At 37.9% G+C, this 14,608-nt stretch overlaps 3 protein-coding genes across 3 annotated transcripts; 2 read left to right on the top strand and 1 right to left on the bottom strand.

Moving 5' to 3' along the window:
- The first annotated feature begins 3,033 nt into the window (after window positions 1-3,033).
- On the top strand, window positions 3,034-4,275 carry LOC114841610. The gene is made up of 4 exons (XM_029126662.1): window positions 3,034-3,176; window positions 3,452-3,648; window positions 3,736-3,869; window positions 4,054-4,275. Exons 1-4 carry the CDS (start codon window positions 3,034-3,036, stop codon window positions 4,078-4,080), a joined length of 501 nt encoding a protein of 166 aa, XP_028982495.1. The 3' UTR covers window positions 4,081-4,275.
- A 2,356-nt stretch (window positions 4,276-6,631) lies between these two features.
- LOC107045900 lies at window positions 6,632-8,115 on the bottom strand. The gene is made up of 2 exons (XM_015268309.1): window positions 6,890-8,115; window positions 6,632-6,740 (listed from the first exon to the last, which is right to left on the bottom strand). The coding sequence occupies exons 1-2, from the start codon at window positions 8,113-8,115 to the stop codon at window positions 6,632-6,634; spliced, it is 1,335 nt and encodes a 444-aa protein (XP_015123795.1).
- A 3,009-nt stretch (window positions 8,116-11,124) lies between these two features.
- On the top strand, window positions 11,125-12,099 carry LOC107045899. The gene has a single exon (XM_015268308.1). It carries the CDS (start codon window positions 11,125-11,127, stop codon window positions 12,097-12,099), a length of 975 nt encoding a protein of 324 aa, XP_015123794.1.
- Window positions 12,100-14,608: the final 2,509 nt, after the last annotated feature.

The raw sequence follows: 14,608 nt of genomic DNA, 5'->3' as shown, positions 1-14,608 counted from the left end.
TTGCTGAATTTTCTTTTGCGTGTTTCTTTGATTGAGTATAAGACAAAATATCCATTGTTTCACGAGACGATGGAGAGATAGTTGAATAATCATTTGAGAGAATCCGGAAAGGATTCGACACGTTGTGAGGCATTGAGACATGCCTAAAAACCCCTGTTTTGAGCGATAATCCGGCTTTTTAATTTAATGAAAAATGACCCGAGGACCGTGATAAAACATTTGCTTCATTCGTCAGTCGTTTGGAAACACGTGCTGGAATTTTAGAATAATAATATGAATATCTTCTCAATAAAATCAGGGATTTTGATTTTATTCCTCTCTTCACGGTCATAATCCCATAAGATTTTTGAATCGTTTTGGCAACGTCTAAAAATATCGCAAAAAATTGAAAAAATTCCTATAGTCTTGTCATATATTACGCCATCGTTTTTTGATTTGTCTGTAGTGAATTCTGAACTTGCGTTTTAGCTTGGCAGGCTAATGAATATACATTTGATTGATGAATCTGATTGAAATCAATCACTTTTCATCATATGACATTCTCATCAATCGTTAATAACAATTACACGTCAAGTCACTCCTGAGCACATCGACTTATTCAACGTATTGAATAGTTTGGGGATATATGGAATATATGAGGACATTCGCATTTTACTGTATGTACATTTTGAGAACATATGGGATATATGGCGGCATTCACATTCTACGATACGTTCATTACAAGGACTTGACACTAACAGAAGAACCTTACTAATTGACAATGCTGAAATAATAATTCTCATGAACTTATTTTTGGTAATGAAGAAAAGGACAAGACATTAAGTAATGATATGAATCATTCAAAAAACAGTTTATACAAATTTGATAGAGTACATTACTCTCGAAATTTATTCTATTTTCCCTGACTTTTTTTTATCACGTTGGTGGTAGGCCACATACAGTCGTTGATTAGTGTTCTGATTACCAAATTAAAATAATTGTTAAGTTTTCCAATCGATAGAAATTCAACCATTCAACTCAAACTAACTCATTCAAATTCAATGGAACAAGTTCCTCTTTAAATCCCAGTTATAGTCTCTGGCCATTTTTCTGTCACGATAGTAGTAAGGGTCAGACATTCGTAAATTTATGTGTTCAATTACAGAGTTTCATAATCTCTATTCCGGATAATTAATAACATGGCTTAAATATGCTGTCAGTGCAAATAAGATCAGTCAACTAATATCGATGCCGGTTCATAGGGTGAGAAAATGGAATGAAACATTGACAGCACTCATTACTTCATCATGAATTATTTCTTGGATCATTGCTGAGACATGAACGAATTTGAATAGTATTGGTTAGTTTGAAGACATAGTGATCACATGGAGACATTTGCATTTCACTATAGGGGATTAGGAGGACATGCAGAAAATATGAGGACATTCAGATTCTACTATACGGTTATTATGAGCACTCGACAATTTATATGTTTCGTTTATGAGGTCTTGCAGAAACATCTCCTTAATTAATCTAGTTTGTAAAGTAATCATCATCTATGGTATATTGTTACTGACCACATTATGGAGGACTTGGACACGAAATTTTCCTTCAGTTAATCTTTATTGATCTATTCGTTGAAAAGCAATTGTCACTTTAAGTCAGCCGTTGTATAAAGATATAAATTAAAATGAAAAAATCAGCTTATACAGATTTGATGGAAGAGATTTCTCTTATAGTTTAATTTGGATTTTCTACACATACCCTCGTACATGTTCTGTTCCAATTCCAATGTTTAATAAATCTTTATTTCGCTCAAACCAGAATATGGCCAATGAATGCTGTCAGAAATACTTGAACCATTCAACGGAATGAGATATCGAATTTTGGAACGCGAAAATAAGTTAGAATATTCACTTTTATAGTCAATTTAGTATAGTCAATTTTTATTTATGATTTTCCGTCGAATCATTTCTGAGAATATCAACATATTTTATGAATCGGATGGTTTGAAGGCATATAAAATACATTCGCATTGTGTTCTACGTACATTATGAGGACATATGGCATATATGAAAACATTCGGATTGTACAATACGGTCACTATGAGGACTATACTATGTGTACAATTTATACTGTGACATCTAGCCCGAAAAATCTTACTAACTGATCGGGTTGGAATGAGAATTTTCATTAACATAATTTTTGTCATAAACAAAAGTTCAAATAATGATATGAATTGAGGGTTACATATCAGCTCATATAGATTTGATGAAATGATTTGTTTTCGAAATCCCAATTATATTCCCTATTTTCGATCACAATAATTATAGGGTGCAAACACGCGTCGATTTGTATTTTAACTACAAGGTTTGATAATTTTCCAAGAACGTCAAACCAGAACATGACTGAGTTGCCCTAGCAATAAGAATTGAACTATTTAGCAGAACTGAATATTCAATTTTCTGATACGAAAATAGGTTAAAATATTGGAGACACTTGATTGATAATTGTGATTGAAATCAATTACTTCGCATCATATGACACACTCATCAACTGTTAATAATAATTGGGTATTTGCATGAAAATGATTTTGCACATAAAATTAATTTAATCAATTCTTTGATATCCATAAAATACCTAAATAAGATTGAAATTTAATTTTAACAAATTATTTTTAAATAAATAAATAAATAAAAGTGGTATAAAAATCACGTGACGTGAAACGTGATGCGATTGGTCTGACGTCATTGTGCATATTTTAGCGCGTTATTTGAATGCATGATAAGTGACGGACGATAAATCGTTGGAAAAAATTTCAAGCTCGTTGTTATTTACAGTGAATTTTATTATATTCTATTATTAAGACTAAAATTCACTGAAAGTAGAAAAAAAAATTGAAATAAATTTCATACTAATGTTTACTTCAAAAACTGACAAGAATATTAGCATAGAGGTTATGAACACACTCTATATCATTATACAACATGCTGAGTGGTACTAGTGATACATGTGCACGGTCAGTGAATAATAAATAATTAAAAAGAAATAAAAATGCCTCGAAGAAAAGTAGATCCTGGTTTCAGTGAAGCTCGATCAGATAATTTACCACGAGTTGATGCTTTTATGGTCACATCCTACTTAGCTACAAACTCTGCTTTTGTATCAGCAGAAATGCAAGGAGCAAAAGCTAACCTGTACGTATAAATTTTTCATGACACTGAATTTAGTCTTTATTTAATAATTTTTGGATTTTGTTATAAATAATAATTTTAAAAAAAATTATATAGAAAATTCCACCAGTCATTTCTTTGGTTTTCTTTTTTAAAGTGAGATTCTGAGATTGAAAAAAATCCAAAAAATTATAAATATCAGTTAATTTTTAATCTACAACAAGTATTAAAGTACATAAGTTGAAATATTAGATTAAAAATACTAGACGAAATATTAAAATAAATATATTGAAATGTAGATCTGGGAGAAAATCATATGGAGATGCTGCTATTGAATTCGTACAACTAAAACTTCATGGATCAGAATGTACTCTTAAATGTCTTATTTGTCCTGAGCACAGAGTACACAATAAATCATATCGAGTGACTCTCGTTTTAGACATTGTTGAGGAAGAGATTTTGTCTATCCAATGTCATGATTGTGCCGCATCGTCAGGTAAATGTTATTGTTCAATACGAGAAACGAAAAAAAAAATCGATCAAAAATGAAAGACCTCCAAATTAATTATTTTTTCTTCCTTAGGTGGATGCAAGCACTCGATCGCTTTCATAATGTGGTTACACAGGAGATCGGAAGAACCTTCACCGACAGATATTGAATGTTATTGGCGAAAATCAGTTCTATCTCAAGTTGGATCATCAATAAAATTTATTATGGTAAAAGATTTTGCCTCTAATAAAGAAGTTACTGCTGTGAATAAACCTTTTAATACATTAGAAGAATTTGTAAAAAAAACAAATCAAAAAACTGTACAGAGTCAAATTTTAAAATACTTCAATGATGTAAATAACGAGCAAAGTCTTTCGATCCATAATTTATTAGTAAATTTTATTAATGAAGGAGGAACATCTTATGAGGAATTTGTAACATTCAGTAAAAGTCGAATGTCGAAAGATTTGTGTGAACGTATTGAAAAAATCACTCAGGATCAAGCAAACTGTGAGCTCTGGTTTACATTGCGATACGGGCGAATTACTGCATCAAAAGCATATGAAGCATCACGTTGTAATACACCGGATGGAGTTCTAGTGGAGTTGCTAGTTGGTGGTAAAAAATTGCGGAGTACAAAAGCTATGGAACGAGGCAAAGAATTAGAAGCGATGGTTTTACAACAAGTTGAATAGAAGATGAAAAAACAGTTTAGTAGTTACCATAAGCCAGTTCTGGACCAAATGTTGGCGAGGGGGTGTGCGGGGGCAGGAGGCAGGAGGCAGCAGGCAGGAGGCAGCCGGCCGGCGGCAGGGGGAAGGGGGCCGCTGCGGCTGGAGTCGTGATGGTGGGGGAGTCGCTGTGGGTAAGGTTTTTTGCTAGTGAGTGGGGTTGCTCGGTGGTGGGGGGTGAGTTCAAGGTGTGCGTGGATTGGCTCAGCCGTAACACGCGGGAAATTTTGAATGAAATAGATGCGCTCATCATCATTCCTATGGAATTATCCCGTACTGAGGGAAGGTATTTTTAAAAAAAATATAGAATGCATATAGATTGTTTTTTATACATATATTTTTTTCTTTTTTTGTTACATTTTCATAACCTTCAATATTTATATCAATCATGTTTTCCTGGAGTGGGTTTCTTTGTTGTAGGGCTTACTACCCTCCAAGGTTTTGGATTTCTCGAACTCTTCGCGAAATGTAGCGGTGCGTCTCTGCGGCTGCTATTCTTTTAACCAACTGCTCTCCCGAGATTCTGAGTTCTGAGGTCGTTTATCCATTTTTTCCCATATAATTTCCTTAACGGTTGATTAATAAGTTCATCAATAAGAACAAAACCATAAATTGATTGAGGATAATTTCGGGTGATTCTTCCGTGTGGACCTCTGTGTTCTTGAAGAATTTGCAGAGGGGACAGTTTTTCTTCATTGGAGCATTGGAGGAATGATGGAGATGACATCTTCGACAATTCACGATATCTTCATCCTTTTGCATATTTTCCGGTAATTTATCCCAAACATTCTCAATACTATGTGCAGCGCACATGAGCAAAAAACTTTTTGGGAGAATCGCTATGTCTTGAGTGCTCATTCCATCAAGACTTTTCGAGTTACAGAACATTTCCAAAGATCGTTGCAAACGGTTGCCATGTTTCACAACATACCAGGTTCTCAAATTTTTCACATTTTCCAATGCACAAACGAATGGGTCCTCGTCATCGTCATCATTATGAGGATGCAAACATTTCGACAACTCAAGGTCCGATAATTTCGGACAATCTAAATCTTCTAAATCGATCACTGATTGTGAACTTCCAAGAATCCCTTCCAGCCACTGTTTCTTCTGTAATCCTTTCACATAGAGGTTAGCTGCGTCTTTGAGAACTTCTTCAGCAATCTGTGGAAGCTCAGAATATGGTGTGTCTCCGGTTTCCCAGCGCAAGCCATGGAAACTGTTGATTAGCCATGTGTTGGAACGTTTAGCTTTAGCTGACAAGTCATCCCATGAATATGGTGGTTTGAAGAGCACACATTCAACTCGCTCAAGGTCATCAATATATGCAACTGCCAGTTCTTTAACGATAAATTTATTATCATCACTCTGAAATCCTTGAACGTCCACAATCGCGTCCATCTTTACACTGTAACGTTCTGAGTACGACTGATCACTACGCTGAAAGTACTGCGTATTTTCTTCAAGAATTAGATTGCATCATTATGCGTCATATTTCTCAGAAGTGTTTACATTTTTGGAAGAAGTGCGCATATTTTTTTTGCGCAGTTTCAGGGACAGTGGTTCGGAGTGGGAGAAAATTGCGACATATTTCTGAGAAATGTTTACACTTTTAGAAGAAGTGCGCATATTTTTTCGCGCAGTTTTCAAGGACAGTGGTTCGGAGTGGGGGAAGATTGCGTCATAAGAGGTAATACTTCCCTCATTCCTTTTGGCATCAGTTTGCATCATGGATCACTTGAGTCCAAACGAAGTGAAATTGTTATGCGCACTTCCACCATTTTTGGTGGATTATAATGATATTGTTATTAGACATTATGGTGAAAATCCAACACAAACGGCGCAAGACTGTTTTCGTGATTTCCTGGATTTGAAAGAGAATTTGGCACTCATCAAGAGTTTACGAATTGGACCAAATAAAAAAGATCTCCAGTTGACAACTGACGAAATTCATTTGTTAAAGTCGATTTCGCCATATGTCTGTGAGTACGACGATATTGTTATCAATCACTACGGTAACAATCCCCCGCAAACATCATGGGATTTTCTCCAAGATTTCCTAGATTTGGAAGGAAATTACAAAATTGTGAAATTACATCGAGACTCAAACATGGATGGGAGCGAGGAACAAACAGACTTGGTTGATAAAACCTCAGAGACTCCTCATTTTGCGCAACAACAACAACAACCACAAGATCAAGGACAAGAACAACAAAACCAAAATCTGGTAGAAGAGGCACTGGCCAGCTCTTCCAAAATCAATACAAATACACCGGTGAAACGAACCAAAGATACTGCTGCTGCATCTGCGAAACGTCATCATCATCATCATCACTGTGAAGCGAAGGATAGACAACGTCCTCATCCCTATGGGTCCAAAAAATTCAAGAAAAATAAGGAATATTTTTTGAAATAAAATGAAAACATATTCACATTGTTATATGAAAAAAAACTTTTTATTGCTAAAAATATATGTATACAATCGATATAAACAATGTTTTTTTTTTCTTCTTTACATCATATTTTTAACTCCTCCACTAATCGGGTGATACTCCACTATACGATCATGTAAGATTAAGCAATAGGCTGCAGTTTGAGGGGGGAAATGACGATCAGCCTCGAATTCAAGACGAATATCTACTGGTCCGGACTTCAAGTACTCATTTTGCTTTGAACAATCAATGACAATGAGTGGAGCATAGCTGAGGAATTCTGTCTTGCTCAAGAGTGGTTCAGCTTCTTTACCATAGTAAGAGTTTTGGAAATTCGTATACATATTGTAGAGTAACGCATATTGATTATGGCTGATATCAAGATTCAGATTACCATAAGGGTAACTTTGAGAATTCAGAAAGAGCTTTATGTCGCGGATATTACAATGATCAAAACGACTCGCATTCTTATTGGTTCGATTTTTGCGGTCAGTTTGGAATCCCACAATGACGTAGCGAGGTTTCTCTAATTGAGTTGAACTTTTCACCACCCAGACATGTTTAGAGGTCGCCGGTAGGAGTGGATACTCATACGTCTCCCAGGCTCGAAAACTGATGGGAATCGGGGCGTCCTTGGAAATGTAGTTCAACAGATTGATTTTCTTGGAATCAGCTACTTTAATGTAGGGAATCATCCACTCCAATTTATCCAGTGAGAGTCTGAATGCTTCAGCAGCAGCTGCTCCTGCCGGTGCTTGGATGACTGCATTCACATCACTGTTCCCACGTGTTAGAATGAGTTCATGCTTCGCATTGACAATGATTCTTCCATAGTCCTCAGCAAAGCCCAATAACATACTCAAAGGTATGGAAATATCAAAATAGCCATCCTCATCAGTGACTGTTGATTCATCATCTTTAAGGATCCAACCTGCATTCTCCAGAAGAGCAGCTTGACTCGGAGTTTGTGAGACGAAATTCTTCATCAGTGTTGTGATACCAACATTCTTGTTTCTGTCAATGACAATGGCGTTTAATTCGTAGCGAATTTCTTCGAATAAGTGGAGAACCGCGCAATTCACTAATCTTGTGTGCGTCACAGCTCCTCCATCTGCTTTGGTCAAGCGTCCATGTATATGCAATGAACTTTTGCTTGGCAGCAGGCACAAGTCTTGATGTTGGACGGCGATGCGAATTTCATCATTATTATTGAAAGTCGCCGATGCAAAAGGCTGATGTGCATGAATCTCGTAATGAGCGATTGATTCGTCGAAGACGATGGGCTTTTGAATTTTCAGGATCTCTTCCATGGCTTACGGTGGTAGATGACAATGCAACAGCAGAGGAAACTATGAATTTTTCTTCTCCCTAATTTGTTTTTCCTTTCTTCAGGACTTTGAGTCCTAGACTTCTTAGGAATTTTCGATTCTGTGGTGTTAACGCTTTGAGCGCTCGTCGATGACTGCTTGGAAGTGGCAATGGTGATTCACTTTTATAACGACCTCCGGATTTGATGTTGAAAACAATGCCCATATTAGGCTTTAATGTGTAATCTAATTGTTATAACCTCTCCTCTGAAATTCACCAATTGACCTTCTTGATCAACAATTCTCACTTGGAGATGGTCTATTGCTTGTACGGCGATTGGAAGGTAAATGATGTTCGATGGCACTTCAATGATCTTATATCCTGGCGGAACTGTTGGGAAGAATTCATGTACAGTGTGTACTCGCTGTTCATTGATGTATGCTCCAGTGGTGATGTTGCACTCAACTCGTAGTGAATTGACCTTGAGAATCATTACTGGCGAATCAGATTCATGACTGACATGGGGCGAGAGCATACCTTGCGTGAAACCCAATAATCGTCCAATCGAATCTTCTGGTTCAAAATTTATCGGATGACTGCATTTGATTATACTCTTCAGAGTGTTATTGTTGGGCTTAAGGCTGATATTTATGTTGTGTTTGGCCAGTTTCTCAACCAAGAAATACTCAATATCTTCGATTTCATAGCTTCCCGTTGGTATTTCAATAATTTCATCCGCCACGTAAAACTTGTTATTCCCGGTGTCAATATTGGGAATGGAATTGAAGGTTAATAGTTCAGCCAATCCTAGAGTGTGATTTTTCAATGGTGATAATTCAATTGGAGGAAAGTAATGAGCCTCCAACACCGAAGAGGTGCCTGATAATGTCAATGTAAAAGAGTCACTCATCACAGTTGATATCTAACTGATGCTCGTGGTGTAGCGGATTGAGGTTTTATATTATTTCTCCATTGAGAAATTTCAAGCAGAGATGTCCACACACCACCGTATCATAATCTTGATACCGATCATGGTTATATTTGATAATGCTACCAACACCGAAATAATCCATCAGGTCTTGAGGTGGATGAAGATTACCAAAACTATCGAAATAGATAATTTCATGCTTCCGTTTCTTGTATGCAACCCAATGCGTTCCAGGCCCGTCTTTATCATCAAGATTGACAATGCTTGATTCGTATTTCCATGGACCTGACTTGGGCATTTCGTTCCTCATATATACACCACGAAAATGTGGGATTCCCATAAGCTTGACATATTTCATCAAGTCGGTATCGGTGAGAGCTCGGTGTGGTAGCTTTATGCGTTTTTTAAATGGAGACCTAAGCCCTTCTTGTAGGGTTTCAAGTATAATCCTTTGCCCAATGCAACAGCCTCCATTGTCTGATTGTGTCTCATACTCTCCTGAAGAGCTTTCTTAGCTGTATTCGCGTCATTGATGGCTTTTGCAACACCTGCTGCACCACCAGCCAGAGCTCCGGTGGCACTCAAACCTGCAAACAGCGGTATCAAGAAGGGTATTAAACCTCCGATTTTCGCAGGTACAGGTAGAACGCGAGGTGATCGCACTTGCTTTTTACCACCGATCTTTTTCACTGCAGCGCGTGCACCTTCGAGTGCTGTTTTAATAGCATCGGTTCCCGGACGCATAGATGTTTTGGCAGCTTGTAAAATTTGCCGTAGGGCTACTTTCTTTTTTCTTCCACATCCACCACCACCACTACGTTTCCTCCTCTTCTTCTTTTTGATTCCTTTGCTCGGTTTTATCCCCATGCCTAGGGAGGTTTTCGCTTTCATGGTGTTGGCTATACCCCAAGCGGCAGCTTTTTCCCCAAGACCTGCGTCTTTCGACAAGACTCGTTTCCAGGCTTTCTCCGTGAGGACTTTATCTGCTTCGTGTCGCGCAGTGAGGTTATCTCGATTTTTAGAATAGGCTATATCGTGTTCTTTGCAGGCAGCGTCAAGTGGATTAATGCCAGGGTCACCCCGTTTCAATCGCTCCTGTAGCTTTGTTCCAGGACCACAATACTGATATCCGGGGATATGCAATTCCACAGGGAGTTTGTTGATGATACTGTTCACTAATCCTTTACCTTGACGTCCTCTCTTACGTTTGCACACCTTCATGGTCATAGAAGGACTGACTAGTGATGAGATGAACCGCGTGTATTTATATGTTCCCTGAGAGATCCCATAAAAATGATGGGCATCCGTCATTCATGTTCAGTCATCAACTATGCGTTTCAAAGAGCAGAAGACTAAGCTACCGATAATAAATTTTGATGGGTTCTCACAAAGGCAGAAGACTCGGGAGAAACGTCATGGTCCTCTGTTACCAGATAGTGTGCGTGCAGTCATCTGTGGACCGTCGAATTGTGGAAAAACAAACGCTCTACTAGCGCTCATAATGCACCCTAACGGTTTGAGGTTTGAGAATATCTATGTGTACTCAAAATCTCTCAATCAGGCTAAATACCAATTACTCAAACGTCTGCTCTTCCCTATCAAGGGAGTAGGATATTTTCCCTTTAGTGAGCATGATGAAGTCATCAAACCTGAAGATGCTCGACCAAATTCCATCATGATTTTCGATGATATTGCCTGCGAGAAACAGGATAATGTCCGAGCATTCTTCTGCATGGGACGACATAGAAATGTTGACAGTTTCTATCTCTGTCAGACGTACGCTCACGTACCTAAACATCTGGTGCGGGACAACACCAATCTCCTGATCCTCTTCCGCCAAGACGATATGAATTTGAGACACATCTATGAGGATCATGTGAATACCGATATGTCATTAGCCGAGTTCAAGGACTTATGTGCCAAGTGTTGGAATGAGGGCAAATACAGTTTCGTGGTAATTGATAAAGACAGTGAAATTGATGAGGGTCGATATCGAAAAGGATTCGACAGTTTCTTGAAGAGATAAATATGCACTATTTGGAGAATTTGAGAGCAGTTGTAGCGTGACTGTACAAGTGTCAACATGCAGAGCGACAATTTGAAAAAGGAGACGGATATCTTGCGGAATATTACTCAAGCGAGTAATGCTATTCGCCGCAAACACAAAATGATAAAATTGGGTAGGGAGACCACTGAAAGAGCTATGAGTGAAGTGTTTAAACCAGTGATAACTCCTCTCGAGAAACTGGTGGATCAATCGGTAATGAAGGAACCTTTACATAAGATAAAGAAAGAGAAGACATTTAGTGCTCCTATACGGATGAAGAAGGATGAGGATGATGATGATGATTCTGAATATAAAACTCTGGTAGATTTCCCATTCAGCATGGAAGAAGCACATTCGAGTACCCCCATGAGGAAGATATCACCAATAAAAGCCATGACTCCAACTGATCGTATTTTATCAATTAAGCTGGAATCTCCTACAGCCTCGCAGAAACATCTCGAGATGTATTTGAATCGTTATAATACAGAGCGCGAAGATAGCGATCTGGATAAGGAATTTGGTGTTCGTCGGCTGCAAGAGGGTATGAAGATTGGCGACTCTTTGGTCACGTTCCATGGCGATTCAATGACACTCAAGGGTGAAAAATACACATTAACACCCGGTTTAATCGAATTGATCTTTCAGAAATCACCTAACATGAGTCTCATAACTGAAACTGATAAGCATACCTACGGTAATATCATACAAAGTACGAATGCGTACCGAAAGTACTATAAACCAAATGGAGCTCTTCGAACAAGTACTATGATGAAATATCATAGCATCATTGAAGATATCATCAAATCCAAGAAAACTGGAATGGCCCTCCCTCATTATATGATCGCATCAGCGAAACCCAGGAAAATGGATTATGTGTACTGGGACAATCCTAATGAGCTGGTGGATAGACTCCGACTGCTCATGGCGTCACAGTCAGCTGGAAATATGAGTCACACCAATGAAATTATGTCAATAATTGAGGAATTGCGTGAAGCTAATATTATTTATTAAGCTGTAGCCAAGAAAATTCCATCATTTAAAACATGAGTGTCGACGTGTTTGGACGCCAGTTGGGTACTGGTGCTGTGAGAACCATTGGCAGCCGAGGTCCTCCAGGTGATGGATTCAAGGTCACGCTTGATGGACAATACGATATGGATCATCGGAGATTATGTAATTTGGCGGATCCTAAAGAAGAGAATGATGCTACATCTTTGAAGATATTGCGCAGTATGTTGAAGGAGGAGCTTCGTCTCATATATACTGTGACTGGAGCAATGGGTGGTAGACTTGATGGAATTCAAACGATGATTGATACATTCCAAGCAAATTTCATAGAGACCATGAAACGAAGAGATGTTAGTGAGGAGGAAGTACAAGAACGTTTGACCAATCATTCTGAGATCATTCAACGTGTAAACGAGGAACTGACAACACTGAAAGAATCGGTTATACATGAAACCAGAGTGATGGTCAATGGTTTATATTCACTGATAAGTGAGCAATTGGACGGAATAAGGAAAGAAGAAGCGACTAACCAAAATTTGGCACTACGCAATTCTGAAATAATTAGTCATTTGGATAGACGTCTAATTGTATTGGAGAATGGACAACGCGAAGGCAACAGTAGTGGAGGAGCTCCATAGACCAGCGCGCCGGAATTATCCCCGTCGACGTGTTGAAGTCCGTGGATTGGATGAAACATGGCAGGCAGATCTTGTGGATATGAGTGCCTACGCTCGTGAGAATGGAAGCCACAAATATCTCCTGACTATTATTGATATTTTCTCGAAGTATGCTTGGGCTGTGCCAATTAAGACGAAGAATGGAAAGGATGTGACCAGTGCTATGGAATCTATCCTGAAACAAGGCCGTATACCTCAGAAATTGCATGTAGATCGAGGCAAAGAATTCTACAACAGCGATTTCAGGAAGCTCATGAAGGATTATGGGATTACTATGTACTCAACCTTCAGCAACCTCAAAGCATCAATCTGTGAGCGATTTAATCGTACGCTAAAGGAGAAGATGTGGAAACAGTTCAGCTTACAAGGAACATATAAGTGGATTCCTATTATCAAGAATCTAGTTGGGTTCTATAATGATACTAAACATCGCACAATTCGAATGAAACCGAAAGATGTCACTGCTGCTCATGAGAAGTACCTCTTACGTCATGTCTATGGAAAACTCAAAGCACCTCGCACAAAGAGAATCAAATTCAAGGTTGGAGATAAGGTGCGCGTCAGCAAGTACAAGAATGTTTTCGAGAAAGGTTATACACCCAACTGGACAACTGAGATATTTACGATTAGTGAAGTGGTAAATACTAATCCTGTGACCTACAAACTCATCGACTATGAAGATGAACCAATTGAGGGTGGATTCTACCAGGAGGAGTTGACGAAAGTCACACACCCTGACGTCTACCTCGTGGATAAGATACTTCGAAGACGTGGGAACGAAGTCTTTGTCAAGTGGCTTGGTTTCGATGATTCCCATAATACTTGGATAAATAAGAATGAATTATAATTAAATCAGTGGCAAATAAAAAACATAATTTACAGAGATTTATACATTTTTTTTATTATGGAATGTTTATCATTATTTTATTTACAATAACCATATGGTATAGTATCGTAAGAATCTGGTAACAATATTCTCTTGTCATCTTCCCAACTTAAAGCTAACTTCCTTTGCTCAACAGTCCTAACTTCATGTTTATCGCTCTTGATCAAATATTGTGACTTAACAATATTATTATGATTATCTAGACAGTCTTTATAATCATCAAACGTAATCCTCTTCAATACTGATCCTTTCACTCCTTTCGCACGCTTCTTTGCTCTCTCATCACCGTGAATTTTGAATGTATACAGTTTTGCTCTCAATCCTACGAACTCACTCATGACTTTGCCATTGCATTCATCCTTCATAAGTCCCAGTACTTTCTTATTCACAAGTGGCATCCCGAATGCATTATCTTCTGAATAATCTGATGTGTCGAATTTGGAAATATTTTCCTTCATATATTCATAAATATCACGTCCTTGAAATTCATACAGAAGACTGTCTGTGTCGGTGTACATAAGTTTAGCCTCATTACCGAATTCTTTCTTAATGCACTCATAATGAAAATCATAGATGAATATTTTGGATAGATCCAGGATTGAGAAACCAACGTAAATGGGTTTATTGAAATGCATTTTTGTGCGATCCAATTGAATAATCACTAAATTATCGTTAAAAATGGTAGAACTGTGAAAGTTGGGTTGAGCAATGAGAACTTTGGCTCCCCATCTCCCCTCCCATTTAGTGACTAGCTTGACATCTTTTTGTTTCCTTACATTCTCAATAGTTTTTCCGAGAACTGAGTTATTTATTAATTTGAAGAAATTCTTCTCAAACTCATTCCTGGATTTTTTTCGCAAATTAGTATTTATGTCGATGTACGGTTTCAGCCATGGTGCATGATTGAATTCCAGTACTCGGTGGATTTTTGTCAATTTTAACCCTAAAT

This window comes from Diachasma alloeum, unplaced genomic scaffold, assembly GCF_001412515.2.
Source record: "Diachasma alloeum isolate Michigan unplaced genomic scaffold, Dall2.0 Dall_scaffold_01121, whole genome shotgun sequence".
NCBI lineage: Eukaryota > Metazoa > Arthropoda > Insecta > Hymenoptera > Braconidae > Diachasma > Diachasma alloeum.
This window is presented reverse-complemented; position numbering and strand designations above follow the sequence as displayed.

Coding starts and splice junctions, on each gene's coding strand:
- LOC107045900 (XM_015268309.1), bottom strand. CDS start 8,115: ATGGAAGAGATCCTGAAAATTCAAAAGCCCATCGTCTTCGACGAATCA. Junction 6,741..6,889: donor GGAGGAGTTAAAAATATGAT/GTAAAGAAGAAA, acceptor TTGGACCCATAG/GGATGAGGACGTTGTCTATC.
- LOC114841610 (XM_029126662.1), top strand. CDS start 3,034: ATGCCTCGAAGAAAAGTAGATCCTGGTTTCAGTGAAGCTCGATCAGAT. Junction 3,177..3,451: donor CAAGGAGCAAAAGCTAACCT/GTACGTATAAAT, acceptor ATTGAAATGTAG/ATCTGGGAGAAAATCATATG. Junction 3,870..4,053: donor CATCAATAAAATTTATTATG/GTAAAAGATTTT, acceptor TTATTAATGAAG/GAGGAACATCTTATGAGGAA.
- LOC107045899 (XM_015268308.1), top strand. CDS start 11,125: ATGCAGAGCGACAATTTGAAAAAGGAGACGGATATCTTGCGGAATATT.